This window comes from Macaca mulatta, chromosome 2 (genome assembly GCF_049350105.2).
Source record: "Macaca mulatta isolate MMU2019108-1 chromosome 2, T2T-MMU8v2.0, whole genome shotgun sequence".
Lineage (NCBI taxonomy): Eukaryota > Metazoa > Chordata > Mammalia > Primates > Cercopithecidae > Macaca > Macaca mulatta.
In genome coordinates this window covers 45291539-45309816 of record NC_133407.1, presented here as the reverse complement: position 1 = coordinate 45309816, position 18278 = coordinate 45291539, and the positions used below count along the sequence as shown (strand labels likewise).

Sequence of the window (18278 nt, the reverse complement as noted above, 5' to 3'; positions counted from 1 at the left end):
GAAGGGGAATGGGGATGGTATTAATAGGAGAGGAAGAGTGCATGATAATGGATACAAAAATACTGTTAGAATAAGTTCTAGTCTTCAGTAGCACAATAGGGCAACTATTGTTAACAATAATGTATATTTTTAAATAACCAAAAGAGTAGAATTGAAATGTTCCTACCACAGCAAAAATCATAAATACTTGAGGTGATGGATATCTCAGTTACTCTGATTTGATCATTATACATTGTATCCTTGTATCAAAATGTCACACATACCCCATAAATGTATATTATAACTATTATGTATTCATAAAACTAGAAACAAAAAAAATTAATAAAAACAAAGTAAAAAATATTAACTACTTTAAAAATTTAGTTAGAAGAGTGATATTACTCTAATTTTTTTTTAAAGAGATGGGGTATCATTTTGTTGCCCAGGCTGGCCTCAAGCAATCCTCCCACCTTGGCCTCCCAAAGTGCTAGTATTACAGGCACATGCCACCATGCCCGTCCTGCTCTACATTTTAATCATCTTTCTCAGCACAATTGTAATAGGAGAAGCTAGATTCTCCTGTCTGCTTAATACTGTCAATCACTAGTTATATGGTTTTCTTTTTGGTAGAAATATATGACCTCATACAGATATAAAATTAGAAAAATGAAGAGAATCTTAGTAGCCTTTTCAGATAGTTTTGGCTATACTTTAATATTACATTAAAACTTTAAAGTGGGCCGGGCGTGGTATCTCACGTCTGTAATCCCAGCACGTTGGGAGGCCAAGGCGGGCAGATCACTTGAGATAAGGAGTTTGAGACCAGCCTGGCCAGCATGGTGAAACCCCATCTCTACTAAAAATACAAAAATTAGCCGGGCGTGGTCGTGCTTAGCTGTACTCCCAGCTACTCAGGAGGCTGAGGCGTGAGAATCGCTTGAACCCGGGAGGCAGAGGTTGCACTGAGCTGAGACTGTGCCATTACACTCCAGCCTCGGTGACAGAGCAAAACTCCATTAAGAAAAAAAAAACACCTTAAAAGTGGTACTTTGTTTAAGGTTAGTTGTAGTGTAGAATCTTGCAGTGTGGAATCTGAAATCTTATCAATAAACATTTTGTCCTCCATATACTGTGAGAAAGCAGGAAATAAGAAAAAGTAATGGGGAAAAGGGCATAGCACCTTAGTATTATCATAAGCTAGGTGCAGTGGCTCACACCTGTAAGCCCAACAACTCAGGAGGCTGAGGCAGAAGGATTACTTGAGCTCAGTAGTTTGAGATCAACCTGGGAAAGACCTCATCTTTTTTTTTTTTTTTTTTTTTTTTTTTTTGAGACAGAGCCTTGCTCTGTCGCCCAGGCTGGAGTGCGGTGGCGCGTGCTCAGTGCAACCTTCACCTCCCAGGTTCAAGCGAATCTTCTGCCTCAACCTCCAGAGTAGCTGGGATTACAGGCAAGCGCCACCACACCCAACTAATTTTTGTATTTTTAGTAGAGACAGGATTTTACTGTGTTGGTCAGACTGGTCTCAAACTCCTGACCTCAGGTAATCTGCCCACCTCAGCCTCCCAGAGTGCTAGGATTACAGGCGTGAGCCACTGTGCCCGGCCATCATCTCTAAAAAAACTTTAAAAACAGCTAAGTGTGGTAGTACCCACCTATTTTTTCAGCTATTCAGGAGGCTGATATGGGAGGATTGCTTAAACCTGGTAGTTGGTGGCTATAGTGAGCCTTGATCACACCACTGTACTCCAGCCTGGGCAACAGAATGAGACCCCAACTCTAAAAAATATGTGCATATATTATTATGAAAATAGTTTTGATCTCAGTGGCTCCCGAAAGGGTCTCACAGACCCTCAGCCATCCCCAGAATGCACTTTGAGATCTACTGGCCACAAGAAAGTTTTTATTCTCTTTATATCCAGTTCTTGATACCCTCTAACCTAAAACAGAAAGCAGTTTTTTCTAAAATCAGGGCCACCGCAAAGATGCCTACTTTACCACTTCTATTCAGCACAGTAACAGAAGTTCTGTCCAGAGCAATTAAGCAAGAAAAATAAATAAAAGACATCTAAATTAGAAGGGAAGAAGTAAAGCAGTATCTGTTTGCAGATGATATGATCTTATAGTAGAAAACCCTAAAGATTCCACAAAAAATCCCAATTAATAAATGCAGCAAAGTTGCAGAATACAAAATCAACTCACAAAAATCAGTTGTATTTTTATACACTAACAGTGAAAAATCTGAAAAGGAAATTAAGAAAACTATGATAGTATCAAAAGTGTTTATAATAATATCAAAAATAATAAAATGCTTTGGAATAAATGTAACAAAAGAAATGATGTGCTTATACACTAAAAACTACAAAATGTTGCTGAAAGACATGTAAAAAGACATAAATAGACACACTGTGTTCATGGATTGGAAGAGTTATTATTGTTATGATCTCAATACTGCCCACAGCAGTCTACAAATTCAATGCAATCCCTATCAAAATCCCAGTGGAATAGAATAGATAGCCCAAAAATAAACCCTTGCATACATGTTCAAAGTATTTTTTGACAAGGTGTCAAGACCATTCAATTGGAAGTGGATAGCCAGGCGCAATAGCTCATGCCTGTAATCCTAGCATTTTCGGAGGCCGAGGCAGGCAGATCACTTGAGGTCAGGAGTTCAAGACTAGCCTGGCCAATGTGGTGAAACCCTGTCTCTACTAAAAATACAAAAAATTAGCTGGATATGATGGCATGTACCTGTAATCACAGCTACTTGGGAGCCTGAGGCAAGAGAATTGCTTGAACCTGGGAGGCAGAAGTTGCAGTGAGCCAGGATCACTCCACTGTACTCTAGCCTGGGCAACAGAGTGAGACACCATCTCAAAAAAAAAAAAAAAAAAGTGAATGATCTTTCAGCAAATGGTGCTGGGTAACTGGATATTCACATTTTAAAGAACTTACCTAACTAACATAATATATGAAAATTAACTCAAAATGGATCAAACACCTAAATGTAAGATAAGGCCTAAAACTATAAAAGTCTTAGAAGAAAACTTAGGGCAGAAGCTTCACAACACTGGATTTGGCAGTGATTTCTGGGATGTGACACCAGATGCACAGGCCATGAAAGAAAACATGGACAAATTGCACTTCATGGAAATGTTAACATTGTGTGCATCAAAAGACAATAACAAGAGTGAAAAAGGTAACTCATAGAATAAGAGAAAATACTTCCTAATGATATATCTGATAAAGAATATCCAGAATATATAGAGAACTTAGAAAATAAGTCTTAAATGTAAGACCTGAAGCGATAAAAATCCTAGAAGAAAACATAGGAAAAACTCTTCTGGACATTGGCCTAGACAAAGATTTATGACTAATATCTCAAAAGCAAATGCAACAAAAACAAAAATAGACAAATGAGACTTAACTAAACTAAAAAGCTCCTGCACAGCAAAAGAAATAATCAACAGAGTAAACAATCAATCTGCAGTATTTTTAAACTATGTATCTGACAAAGGACTTTAAATATCCAGAATCTACAAGGAACTCAAATAACAAGTAAAAAACAAATAACCCCATTGAAAACAGGCAAAGGTCGTGAGTGAACAATTCTCAAAAGAAGACATCTCAAGGGGTTGCCAACAAACATGAAAAAAATGTTCAACATTACTAATTACCAGAGAAGTGCAGTTTTGGGCCACAATGAGATACCATCTCACACCAGGCAGAATGGCTATTATTAAAAAAGTCAAAAAACAACAGATTTTGGCAAGGATGTGGCAAAAAGGGAGTGTTTATACACTGTTGGTTGGAATGTAAATTAGTATAACCTGTATGAAAACAGTATAGTGATTTCTCAAAGAGCTAAATATAGAACTATGATTTAATTCAGCAGTCTCACTTCTGGGTATCTGCCCCAGGAAAAGAAATGATTATCTAAAAAGTATGCCTGCATTTGTATGTTTATCACAGCACTATTCATAGTAGCAAAGATATGGAATCAACCTAAGTGTCCATCAGTGGATGACTGGATAAAGAAAATGTGGTGTATGTGTGCGTGTGTGTGTGTATGTATACACACACCATGTGATACTATCCAACCATAAAAAGAATGAAATCATGTGTCTTGCAGCAACATGAATGGAACTGGGGGCCATTATCCTAAGTGAAATAATTCAGAAATAGAAAGATACCACATGTTCTCATTTATAAATGGGAGCTAAACATGGACATACAGAGTGGAATGATAGACATTAGAGATTTCAAAAGATGGGATGTTAAGAGGGATGCGAGGGATAAGAAACGACCTACTGGGTACAATGTATACTATTCAGGCGATGGGTACACTAAAGTCCACACTTCCCCACTATGTAGTATATCCATGTAACTACCATTTGTACCCCCAAGTCTATTTTTTAAAAAAAATTAAGGTACACCAAAACAAAACAAGCTTTTTTATAAAACGGAAAATTAAAGTATAATGTAGTTATAATTTAAATATGAGTAGAAAACACATCAGAATATCTGAGTCTTTTATATTTTGGCAATTAACTCATATTACCAAAATACCTCCTAAGTAAAGGATGGTATAAACATGAGTCAGCATATTTTTTCTGTAAAGAGTCAGATAGTAAATATTTTAGGCCTTGTGGGCCAGATGGTCTCTATCACAGCTTTCGAACTCTACAGTTACGGTGTGAAAGTAGCCATTAGAATGGATGTGGCTATGTTCCAGTAAAAGTTTATTTACAAAAAGAGGTAGAACTCCGTAGTTTGTCAACCCCTGTATAAAGGAAACAGTTTTGCTGGCTTTCATTTGCATTCGGTTGCTTGACCCTTCAGCCAGCTTAGAAAGCTTTTTATTTTGTAAACACTGAAAAATATAAGGCAACAACTCTAAAATTTTTGCCTGGCAATTGAAAACTTGAACTGAAAGCCCTTTTTTAAATTCTTGATAAAATTATTTTACTTGTTTAGACTAAACTTGGGGGGAGATCAACTTCCTGGACAGAGAATTTCATAGACAAATATATTCTCTTTATTTAGACAATGACTGTTTGCCAAGTAAAATTATCTAATGGCTTACTGATACATGGGCCACAGTGCCACTCTGAAAATGAAGCCAAGGAGAAAGCTGCACTTTTTGCTTTACAACAATTGGTAAGAACTGTCCATGACTTCTCTATTAAATGTTTTATTAGTCTCTGTAGAAAGCTTGTATTTCACTCTCTTGTAACTTTTAAATACTTCCACAGGGATCCTTAGGCACGAATTTCCCTTTGCCTTCACCAGTATTTGCAAATTATCCTTCAGCTGTGCCACCTGGAACCATTCCTCCAGTCTTTCCCCCACCTACTGGTAAGATATTTTTCATGTATAAGTATTTGTCATTGTTATTTTTACTAAGCTCTTTTAAGAAGCGTCTCTTTTAAGAAATAAAAAATGTACTCAAATATCTAGGAATGTTAAGAAATTGTGAGAAAGTCCAAAGCCACAGCCTGCAGATTCATCTAGAAATGCCATTCTTTTCCTATAGCCTCTAGTATGGCTAGAGTAGTAAGAAAAGGTTGAGTAGGTAGGCTCTTATTCTCCAATAGCTCCTAACATGAATTTGGGTTTAAGTTAGATATCAAAAGGTAAAAAAAAATCATATAATTTCTTCAGGACTGTATTTTCTTATTTGTAGTAGACTATGTCCAAAATTTTGTTGAGACTAACATTTTATAATTCTAAATCTTAAGTTCTGAGATTTTCTAAATCACTCAGCTTTTTTCCCTAATAGCAGTTGGCTTCCCTGTATCTTAATTATTATTGTTTTAAAGCCAATAATTTGCCGGGCGCGGTGGCTCACGCCTGTAATCCCAGCACTTTGGGAGGCCGAGGCGGGCGGATCACAAGGTCAGGAGATCGAGACCACGGTGAAACCCCGTCTCTACTAAAAATACAAAAAATTAGCCGGGCGCGGTTGTGGGCGCCTGTAGTCCCAGCTACTCGGGAGGCTGAGGCAGGAGAATGGCGTGAACCCGGGAGGCGGAGCTTGCAGTGAGCCGAGATCGCGCCACTGCACTCCAGCCTGGGCAACAGAGCGAGACTCCGTCTCAAAAAAAAAAATAATAATAATAATAATAATTTATTTAAGTTTAGAAAATCACTTTTCTGCATCTACTGCCAGGCAATATTCCAGGAATTCTAAATAATGCTTACAATAAGCATTAGAAAAGTGAATAATACTGATTAAATTTATGACATGCAGTTATCTCTTCTCATTAAACTGAATAATAAAGGATTTCAAAAGTGTAAATCTACGAGGACAAAGAGACAGGAGAAGAAATATCAGCAGATTAGAGATTTGAAAAGAGGTTGTGTTGAGAAAAACAACTGAAGAAGTAACCATTTTAGCAGAGCAAGGTTAAAAGCTACAAGCTAAAGTACCCATAGAAGAGATTACAAATGAGCATGATAAGTAGATCGTCCCTCACCGTTCCCAAGAGGTTCAGAACTTGGAAGCATCAGAAACTGTTAGAGAAGATAAAGAGGAGGCATGTGCTAAAAAGAGAGGGATTAGTTGAAAGTCTACGTGTGGAGTGGTAAGACTACCCCCTTCATCCCTCCGCAACGCAGCCAGACCGCTACAAGCAAAAAACTGGAGGTGTGTTTTCTAGAGGAGCTCTCTAGATATGGGAATACCAGGCAGAGAAGAGAATGGAATGTGAGACTGAAAACACAGAGATTAAGGAAAAGTTCCCTTTTCCTCATCCTATTCTCAGATTGTAGCGAGTCATACCCTTCTCCCCAGATAGGAAATTGGAAGATGAAAAAAGAATAATTAGAGAACAAGTAAAATTGTTAACTAAAATTTTAAAATTTAGTAGATAAAGTCCTAGCAAAGCTAAGGAAGATAAAAGTTGTAAAATAAGAAAGAACAGAGATTTAGTGCACAGATCCAGCTCCCACGTTATTGGAGTTCCAGAAAAAGAAATCAGAGATGAAGGAAGGGGAGTAAGTGTCAAACAAATAAGAAACTTTTCTAAAACAAAATGATGTGCATCTCTAAAAGAGCCCCCAAATGTTGAGCACAATGAATAAAGACACAGATTATCTTCAGATTCTGAATACTAGTGATAAAAATGGTCCTAAGAGATTCAGAGAAGAGAAGAAATACAGTACATATAAAAGAACAAGAATTAGGATGGTACTGCACTATTGAACAGTGCCTAGAAGCCAGAAAGCATTGAATACCTCAAAACCGTGAGGCAGAATGAGTTTCATCCTAATTTCTCTGTATAGCCAAACTATGAATCCAGTATAAAGGAGACAAAAAGATATTTTCAGATATGCAAATGTATTTCTTATGTACCTTTTTTTTTTTTTTTTTTTGAAGTGGCAAGGTCTCACTATATTGCCCAGGCTGATCTCAAAGTCCTGGGCTCAAGCAATCCTCCCACTTCAGCCTTCGAAAATGCTGAGATTACAAGCGTGAGCCATCATGCCTTGCCTACCCTCTTTTAAGAAACTACTGAATTATATGCTCCAACAAAACAAAGCAGCAGTTTAAAAAAGAAAATTAGGAAACCAAAATGACAAATTGCAGATCTAGTATAGTTATACAATGAATGAAAATCCCAGGATGCCAGCTGCTCAGTGGGTCTAGAAAGTGACTGGTCCCAACTGGAGAGGCAGAGGGAAGTCTTGGCAGTAAGGTTATTAATAGATGAGCAACAGGAAGACATTAAGGAGGGATATAGAGAAGACTGAGCAGCTTTTATTATATTTTTCCTAAAGAATTGATATAAGCAAGACTAAGCTTTTAAAAAATAATTATTAGCCTGGGCAACATGGCGAAACAGCCTGGCAACATGATAAAACCCCATCTCTAATCTACAAAAAATAAAAAAGTGGCCAGACATGGTGGCATGCACCTACAGTCGCAGCTACTTGGGAGGATCACTTGAGCCTGGGGGGTCAAGGCTGCAGTGAGCTGTGATCATGCCACTGCCCCCCAGCCTGGGTGACAGAATGAGACCTGTCTCAAAAAAAAAGAAAAAAAAAATTATGACCAACTCAAGTAAAAACAAAAGGTTTTACAAGAAAGTACATAATGGATCTCTTCTTACAAGAAACATAATCAGAGTACCCAGCCTGGCTCTGCAGTGATAATATTTACATAGCCACATACCACAAATAGATAACACTGCTTGTATATTTAAACAAATGATGTAATGTACTTACATTGGGAGTACAGGGTAAGTAGTGAGGGGTAATGCAAAAAAACTGAATTTTGTTCTATCTAAATAGGAAGTCAGTAGACATAAAAATGCCTAAAATTAATAAATTATTAACAAGTAGCATAAGCAAATTATTGAACAGTGTGGAAATAAATATCTAAAACAGTTAAACCTAGAGTAGAACAGATGTCTGCTGTTTTCTGCTGAAAATCTTTTTTAGGCCAGGCACAGTGGCTCACGCCTGTAATTCCAGCACTTTGGGAGGCCGAGGTAGGTGGATCATTTGAGCTCAGGAGTTCAAGACCAGCCTGACCAACATGGTGAAACCGTCTCTACTAAAAATATAAAAATTTGAAAATTAGTTGGGTATGGTGGCACACACCTATAGTCCCAGCTACTCAGGAGGCTGAGGCAGGAGAATTGCTTGAACCCAGGAGGCAGAGGTTGCAGTGGGCTGAGATTGTGTCACTACACTCCAGCCTGGGCTACAGAGCTAGACTTCATCTCAAAAAAAAAAAAAGAAGAAAATCTTTTTTAGTACAATGTATAGTAGTATTTTGATTTTTTTTTTTAATGTAATTTGTCTAAGGTCGTAAGTTATTATCTAGCAAAACTGGCATTCAAAATCCAAGTCTGAGCCAGGCATGATGGCTCATGCCTGTATTTCCAGCACTTTGGAAGGCCTGTCTCAAGAAAACCCCCAAAGGCCCAAACCAAAACAAAAGAAAACATTTTTTATACAGTCAAAGGAATGCCAATTCAGTACAGTAACAAAAGCATGGGCTTTGAAAACAGATAGCCGGTGTGGTGGCTCATACCTGTAATCCCAGCACTTTGAGAGGCTGAGGTGGGAGGATCACTAGAGCCATGAGTTCAAGACCAGCCTGGGCAACATAGGGAGACCTTGTCACTACAGAAAATAGAAAAAATTAGCTGAGTGTGGTGCCGTGTGCCTGTAGTTCCCAGCTATTCAGGAGGCTGAGGCAGGAGAATTGGTTGAGCCTGTGAGGTGGAGGCTGCAGTGAGCCAAGATTATGCCACTGCACTCTAGCCTAGGTCTAAAAAAAAAACACACACAGATGACGACAGACTTGGATTTTTTTTTTTGAGACAGAGTGCCACTCCTGTCACCCAGGCTGGAGTGCAGTGGCATGATCAGGGCTCACAGAAGCCTCGACCTCCTTGGGCTCAGTTGATCCTCCTGCCTCTGCCTCCCAAGTGGCTGGAACTATGGCACACACCACCACATCTGGCTAATTTTCGTGTCTTTTTGTAGAGACAGGGTTTCACCATGTTGTTTAGGTTGGTCTCAAACTCTGGGCTCAAGAGATCCGCCAGCCTCGGCCTCCCAAAGTGCCAGATTACAGGCATGAGCCACTGTGCCCGGCCAACAATGTTTTAGTCATAAAGTTTTCATGACATAATGGATCTGATATTTTTGTATAGCTCAATATAATAGTATCCCCATAACTTATAAAATCTAATTTGACTGCTGCTTCTTCACATTCAAAAATGAATACAGTAGCTATATATAGATTAATTTTAATTAATATGTGTAGAGTACCTAAAAGTTTGCACACAAACTTCTCTAAAAACAGAATTGTCTTATGATCATATATTTTTTAAGAGGAATGATTATTTTCCCCATTTATTATTGATATTTTAGCCTTTTTCATGTTGATTAGTTTATTCATACCTACTAATAATTTTAAGGTTATAATTGGAATGCTTTTGGTCCTATAAAGGTGTTCTCCAAATATTCCAGTTAAAATATGTAAATACATAAATGCCAAGATATTTGAAGGTTAATCAGCAGAGAACAACTTAAGCATTAAATTAACATTTTAAAGTTATTTTGTAAATTTCTATTTTATGTTATAAAAAAATTTATCTCATAAAATGTCCCAGTTGAGGAATATGTATTTCATATTTATAACAGTGATCTATTGGGGAAATTACGGAGTTGACCATTGTATAAGATTAGCATAGCATCTTTTAAATAGACCTTCTTAGCATTATGACTCCCACCAAAGTTGCTCGTAGATAGTTTCAAGACCTAATTTTCTACTTTTGTTTTCTTTTTTGAGACAAGTTCTCTACTCTCTCAGCCAAGTTAAATTGCAATGACCTGATGTTGCTTCACTGCAACCTCCGCCTCCCAGGCTCAAGCGATCCTCACACATTAGCCTCCTGAGTAGCTGGGACCACAGCCACATGCCATGCCTGGCATCCCAAAGTGCTGGGATTACAGGCATGAGCCACTGCTCATGTTTAAAAAAAATAAAATAAAATAAAAAATAAAAAAAATAAATTTTAAAAAAATTATTTTTAACATTTATTTTTACATAATTTTCTGAATCTTATTAGTGTTTTTCATATTACAAGTTTTCTTCCTCTTAGAATTTGTGTATGTGTATTTCATAACACTGAAATATGTTATGATTCTTCTCTCCTAATTCAAAAATGTCTTAAATAGCTGAACTTTAATTAAGCTATACTATTTTATGGGTCTGGCTGCTTTTTATCTCTATGAAAAGAATATTTGAACATAGTGCATATCTTCTTCAGTGGCAGTGTGCTGGTGCCTTGTCACCGTTTAATGTAGTTTTGAAATGCTGCACTGGTACAGGCTGTCTCCGTAAGAATCGCCTATGGAGCTTAATACAAACTCTAGGGCCCATCAGAGTCTGGCTTACTAGATCTGAGGCCCTGCCCAGGAATCTGTATTTCACAAGCTCCTCAAGTGATTCAGATATACAAATTAGATTTGGAACCCATTGGTTCAATACATTTTTAATAAGAAACAAACCATAAGTGAAAAAAGGCCTTGACTTCCAATTATTAAAATAGAAAAAAGAAAGATTCTACCTGTCATATGAAGGTGATGAGATTTCAGGACTTGAGCTTTTTTGGTTTTTTTGTAGGCTGGGATCACTATGGAAGCAACTATGCACTGGGGGCAGGTGAGATCCTTAAGATTTCTCTCTTTGTGCCCAAGCTTTTCTCTCACAAGGGACAATTTCATGACCCTTTTATTATTTTTATAAATATAATTGCAAATATTCCTAAAACTTGTATCAGCATATGATATTAGTAGTAGTATTCTCCTTTTCAGGCCAGTATAATGATAAATTCATTTCTGTAGATAGTCCACACAGTCCTAGGAAGGGATCCTGAGGTTAAATGTTGTAAGGAAGAGTAATTATAGGTGAAGTAAGTGTAGGCCTTTTGTTAAAGGCAAAAAAAACAAAAAGCCCAAACAGGCTAACAGAAGGAGGTCTCAAATTTCAGAGCTTTGATGATACCATTTTACTAAAAGAAAAATTTTCCTTGGTTTTTAACAGCTAATATAATGCCTTCATCATCTCATCTCTTTGGCTCAATGCCATGGGGACCATCAGTGCCAGTTCCTGGGAAGCCCTTCCATCATACTTTATATTCTGGGACCATGCCCATGGCTGGGGGAATGCCAGGGGGTGTGCACAATCAGTTTATACCTCTGCAGGTGAGAAAAATTACATTTTTAAGATAATTATTTGTTTAATGCTGAAAGACTATTGATAAAGATTTTTTTGTTCAGTTTACTTATTCAGTGCCAACTAGAAGTTCAGTACTAGTGTGGGTAGTAAGAAGGCAGTGATTGACAAGTCTGACCTGTCCCTGCTCTCTGAGTTTGTGTTCTAATAAATAATAATTGTACCAAGTAATATGCTATTCTAATACAGATTGATTAAAATCTGAAATATAAATAAAATCACAAACATTTTTAAAATATTTAACCTGTGGAGAATTGTATTTATTTGTTTTTTTATTATTATTATTCATTTTTTTGGAGAAGGATCTCACTCTGTAGCCCAGGCTGGAACGCAGCCCACACACAATCTCGGCTCCCTGCAGCCTTGACTTCCTGGGCTAAAGTGATCCTCCCACCTTAGACTCCTGAGTACCTGAGGCCACAGGCATGTGCCAGCATGCCTGTCTAGTTTTTGTAATTTTTTTGTAGAGATGGAGTTTTGCCATGGTCTCAAACCCCAGATCTCAAGCGATCCACCTGCCTCAGCCTCCCAAAGTGCTGATATTACAGTTGTGAGCCACTGCACCCAGCCCAAGAATTTTAAATATTTTGTTTGTAATTAAGTTCTTTGAATTACTAAAGTCTTACTTGGAAATTATAAGTGGAAGTCACAGATCAGCTGTGATTGACATATTAGCAGCATGCATGGTTTATGGTAATTTCCAATTTTTTTTTGCCTACATTATTAATTAGTGATGCTTTTATTCCTAACAGGTTACTAAAAAAAGGGTTGCAAACAAAAAGAACTTTGAGAATAAGGAAGCCCAGAGTTCTCAAGCCACTCCAGTTCAGACCAGCCAGCCAGATTCTTCCAACATTGTCAAAGTAAGTCCACAGGAGAGCTCATCAGCTTCTTTGAAGTCCTCTCAGATTGCTCAACCTGCATCTTCTTTTCAAGTTGAAACGGCCTCTCAGGGCCGTAGTATATCTCACCATAAGTCAACACCAAGCTCTTCTTCAAGAAGAAAATCAAGAAAACTGGCTGTCAATTTTGGTGTTTCTAAACCTTCTGAGTAAATTTGGCTGTTGGAATTAGTTTCTTCTCTTTCCATCTACCTTTTTATAAATCCATATCTATATCTCATAAAAATTAGAATGTACTATTTTAAAAAAAGATGTGTAAATTGAAATTTTTTCATTTTTAATTTATCAGGCACTTTTCATGCTGTTTAAAAGACTGTGTATCAAATTGTGCACTTTAAGTATGTGCAGTTTGTTGTATGTCAATTATACCTCAATAAATCTGTAATAAAAAACTAAATTAAACCTTGCATTAAAATAACATCACAGTATCAGTGGACTAAACATTAAAATGTACCACTCTAATCATTGGCCTCATCATTGAAGCATCCAGAACTATGAATTAGACATCATTTAGCAATAATAAGCATTTTTTACACTATCATTGAGGAATAATGACATGGAGCATGAAATTTGGGCCTCCAGTATAACTTACTGAATGTGGATTTTATTTCCCTTGTTAATGATGTGAGAAAATTGTCAGGAGAATGGCTCTTATTTATATGTATTTTAACTTACGCTTTGTTGTCTCTGAGGGACCCTTAGACCTGCTGCGAAAGGATCACATTTGTTGTGGTGCTGCCAGTTTTGCTTTATTCTAAATTTTGTACCAAAGCAACTTTAGAATAATCAGAATATTTCATCTAACTGCTTAGAACTATAAATAGCATTCTAAATTTGAGTAAATACAATTTTTTAGATTACTCAAGAACCAGCATTAGGAATTTCTAATAAAATTGTTTCAAAATCTACAGGGTACAATGATTACAAATTAATCTTCTAACAAAATATGAAATATTAGTCATGTTAATAAATTGTATTATTTTGTATGGCTTTTTATTTGCTTACCTGACATTTTATGAGAGCTTCATGGTTGGTCGGTATGTAGTGCTTCCTGGGACTGAAGAAATTCTAATTGTTCCAAGGTGTGCTACAATATAGGAGGCACAGTCATCAGTTTGTGACATACATTATTTACCGCCTATTTCATTCTAATTCTGTATTTTTAGCTTTATGCTGAACTGTTCAATGATGCTGGGATTCTCTCTTTGCATGTTATATGTGAATGTGTGGTTCAACCTATAACTGTTGAAATTATTTTAGAATTTATGAAGATTTCTCAGCAGGGCCTATGTTTATATATATATATATTTATTATTTAGTTTTTGTGATATGCTTATATTTTTAAGGAAGTAAGTTATAGCATACTTTTTTAAAAGTAGGAACCACAATCTTTATATGGAGCAGCTTGTTATATCTGATTTTCATTTAGCTCGTTGGAAACTCTGCCATGACTCTTAAAGTAGTCTTATTTGTTTTTTAAAATGCTGGTATTAAACTAAATGGACTCCTTTCACTAACTTCTGATTTCAGAGTTTAAATGTTAGCAGGATATTTGTGTATTAGCAGTGCCTTCAGTATAAAAGAGAAATATTCATTATCTGTCATTTATCATAGTCATATAAGTTTCCATGATTTTATTTTCTGTTATTTTCATAAGTTCAGATGTATATCAGTTCCCAACATTGTTTCTTTATCTGTAGTGGGATCTTGAGTAATGAGGCTCAAGGAAATCCTCAATGTTTATCGTTATTGCCTTATAAACTCTATTTGTGTTTAAAGGAAACATCTATTATGGTAATACAAAGAAAAGTTAAATTGTGACAGTAATCTTATATTAACCTCTTCCTACTTTAAAGTGTGTAATGTTTCACCTCAGCTGTACAAACTCCAGCATTTAGAAATTGCCTCACTCATTACTCCTGTGTGACAGTTATATAAATAGCATGTAACTCACATCTGTTTTAGAGCATAGAAGAAGCAGCACCTGCCATCTTCTGAAAACTCCAAAGGGAAATTTTAGTAAACATAGTGCGCTAAACCCATAAGGATACTTCCCCAATATTTGAGCACAGCAAGCTGACAGTTCTATGCAGATAGGCAGTGAGTTTTATTTTCCAGCCAGGTGCAGTGGCTCACGCCTGTAATCCCAGCACTTTGGGAGGCTGAGGCAGGTGGATCACTTGAGGTCCAGAGTTCCAGACAAGCCTGGCCAACATGGCGAAGCCCCATCTCTACTAAAACTACAAAAATTAGCCGGGCATGGTGGCACATGCCTGTAGTCCCAGCTACTCGGGAGGCTGAGGCATGAGAATCACTTGAACCCGGGAGGCGGAGTCTGCAGTGAGTCGAGATTGCACCACTGCACTCCAGCCTGGGCAGCAGAGCAAGACTGTGTCTCAAAAAAAACAAAAAGAAAAAGTTGTATTATCCTTACTTTTTTTTTTTAACATTATTATTCTAAAGGCCAAAACTGAGAAGAGATTAAGATAGGATAGAGCTCCATAATGGCTGGGTAGTGGTCAGGCATTCTCTTTTCTTTTTCCCCTGTAGACCCATTCCAAATGTGGGCCTGAGGTCAATGGGAGATGTGCCCTCCCTATGGAGGATGTAAGAGGCAGAGGCCATTTCTGCCCCGTGATGAGGAAACGATCTGTTGATAGGCCTGGAATCTAGAGTATATCTGAAAAGCAGTTGGACTTCAATAAATTTAAAACCTTCTCTTTGAGATGGCGTGGACTAAGACCACCCCCAAAGTTTAAAAATATGCTCATTCAACTTGAATCTTCTGAGAGCTTTTTGTGAAAATGGTGGACTGTTTAGGGCACACAGGACAGATTCCCCAAATTGCTTTATGTTTCCACATAACTAGAGCACTTCAGTCTATTTAAGCCTTTGTCTCCTAACTGAAACATTTCTAAATATTTCTATTCAATAAGTTTTTTCTTTTTTGAGCAACTTAAGTGAATTTTGAAGATTGCTCCTTCCAGTCTTGTTCCTTTTCACATTTTCCTGCATTATCTAATAATTACCTCAGTGTTAGAATTTGACTGAATGTATTAATTGATTTAAACATCATGTATACTAAAGTCTTAAACATCTAAGACTCAGTTGCACAAAAAAATTAAAGTCATCTGTACTGAACCTTGGTTTCAATTTAAGATTTTTCTTGCTTTTCAAAGGGGTAACTGATAAAGATTGAAGGGTTTTTTTCCCAGTTGGTCGGAGGAATGAAGAACTATTGATGCAAGCTTTTCATTGTTTCTTTTCTATGATCAGGTATCTGCTTTCATTTTAGACTGCTGCTTCCAAACTAAGCTAGAATCTTGGTTTTAATGAGAGGAGGCAGAGAAAGGGAGGCAGATGGAAGAAGAGAAACAGTTAAATAAAGACATACCCAGTCACTGCATTTTTGGACTATACTATATCTTTCTAGCTCAAGGAAATAGATAAACTGTAGGGTCTTTTTTACTCTTTATGTATCAGTTTTTGTGTTAGTCATAGCTGTTCATAGTGGTTGTCTAATTTTTACTTTATTATATGAGAACTGTGCAGATCTTCACTGAAGTTAGTTCTGTCACACTTCTTCCCATTATTTAGAGCAAGGTTTTTTAAAGCAACCGTACAATTTCTCAGCCTTATGAGCTTGCTGTATTTCTTAGTATCATGTTGCTTCCAAATTTTGTTTTTACTGTAAAAGACAATTTATTGTAGAGAAGTGGCTGTGAAAGTCATTCTCTATCTTTAAAAATCAATTACAGAGTTCATTTGTCATTTTCTAGAGATAAATTATAGTATTCAAACTGGCAGTGCTCATTATGTACATTTTGTAAGCTCTGTCAGTGAAACCATCAGTTTTGCAGGAGCTTCCTTTCCTGGTCAAGATAAAGCTTAAAATTCCAGAAATTAATATCATTTGGACTGACTTTATTCATATTTCCATCAAACTCCTCCATTACAGTAAGAGATAGTGTTGAACCAGCATCAGGTCTCCGGAAACATGGCAGAGCAGACAGGCCGTTAAGTTTCACAAACATCATAGATCATTTTCTTAGAGAAGAAAAACATGTCTAAAATAGTTTTAGTAGTCCAAAATGTCAACTATCTGTAGCTGCTTTTGTGTGTGTGTGTCAGTGAACAAATAATAATGCCTTGCTCAATCAATGCATTCAGCTATCTCAAGTGCAATTTGTGAAGGAGACTATGGTTTCCAAAAGATACATTTTTTTACAAAGTTAAAGCTGTAAAAAGTCTGATTTTTTTTTCCTCCAGCCGTATACCAGCTGCGCTTGGTTATTTCAGCAGTTGGTATACTATTAAATTGTCCAGGCCAAATAAGTTTCTGTAGCTGTTTTAGTAATTTGAAGCCAAATTCTCATGCTGTTTCTCATTAAATAATAATAATGAGAATTTGGTCCACAGTTTGCTTTAAGTTCTCTCTTCCTTTCTTTCCCTTACAGTTAAGGGTTTGGTGGGGGATGGGGAGATTGTTTTTGTTTTTTGGATTTTTTTTTCTTTTGGCCTCAAGTATCATACTTTCTTTTGCCTGTATCCAACTGCTTCTTTGAGTATTTTCATCTATTTTAATATGAGTGATAGATGGTGTGCTGTGTCGTCAAAGTGTTCAACATTTTGTTCATTTAAACAATAGTGTAATTCATACATATATAGATCATATATAGATACATATCTTAATTGATTTCTCACATAACTTTTATAAATAACTGGAATTTTTCATTAGATCTTATACAGAGAAGTATTTTATTAAAAATTCAAAAGGGAAGACTTTTATGTGCTCATTTTGTAATTTTTGTTTTTAAATATCTTTACATTGTCTGCCAATTAAAGTGTTTTAAACTTGCATTGGAATGGACTCCGAATGTATTTTTGTGGTGTTACATTATCTGTAGATTTCTAGCATGAAGTTAGCCTCACAATGCTGTGCAAAGGATTTTAAAATATGAGAGTCACTGAAAGAGTTTAAACATCTGTTCATGTTAAATGCTCTATGGATTTTAATTAAAGACTTGAGAATGATTTTATAAGCTGTTTGTTCTTTTATTACTATGTTGATATCAAAAGTAGAAACATTAGTCTTTTGATTTGTTTTTGAGACAGTCTTGCTCTGTCACCCAGGCTGGAGATCTCAGCTCCCTGCAGCCCCCACCTCCCAGGTTCAAGCTATTCTCATGCCTCAGCCTCCTAAGTACCTGGGACTACAGGCACATGCCACCATGCCTGGGGTTATTGGGGGAACAGGTGATGTTTAGTTACATGAATAAGTTATTTAGTGGTTTGTGAGATTTTGGTTCACCCATCACCTGAGCAGTATACACTGCACCATATTTGTAGTCTTTTATACGTTGCCCCCTTCCCACACTTTCCCTCTGACCCCCAAAGTGCATTGTGTCATTCTTACGCGTTTGCATCCTCATAGCTTAGCTCCCACTTATGAGTGAGAACATACAATGTCTGATTTTTCATTCCTGAGTTACTTCACTTAGAATAATGGTCTTCATTATTATCCAGGTCGCTGCAAATGCCATTAATTCATTCCTTTTTATAGCTGAGTAGTATTCCACCATATATACATATATACACACACACCACAGTTTATCTACTCATTGATTGATGGGCAT

General features: G+C 36.8%; 1 protein-coding gene across 4 annotated transcripts in view; it reads left to right on the top strand.

Moving 5' to 3' along the window:
* Positions 1 to 17681, top strand: part of XRN1 (5'-3' exoribonuclease 1) — a 135354-nt gene extending 117673 nt beyond the window's left edge. For 2 of the 4 annotated variants that reach the window (XM_001112305.4, XM_015131994.3), the window contains exons 38-42: positions 5026 to 5139; positions 5235 to 5337; positions 11129 to 11167; positions 11549 to 11709; positions 12493 to 17681. In XM_001112305.4, coding sequence (XP_001112305.1) covers positions 5026 to 5139; positions 5235 to 5337; positions 11129 to 11167; positions 11549 to 11709; positions 12493 to 12795 — 720 coding nt within the window. In that variant the 3' untranslated portion in view covers positions 12796 to 17681. The remainder of the gene's footprint in view (positions 1 to 5025; positions 5140 to 5234; positions 5338 to 11128; positions 11168 to 11548; positions 11710 to 12492) is intronic. The other 2 variants (XM_077991544.1, XM_015131995.3) reach the window with 1 other exon arrangement.
* Positions 17682 to 18278: the final 597 nt, after the last annotated feature.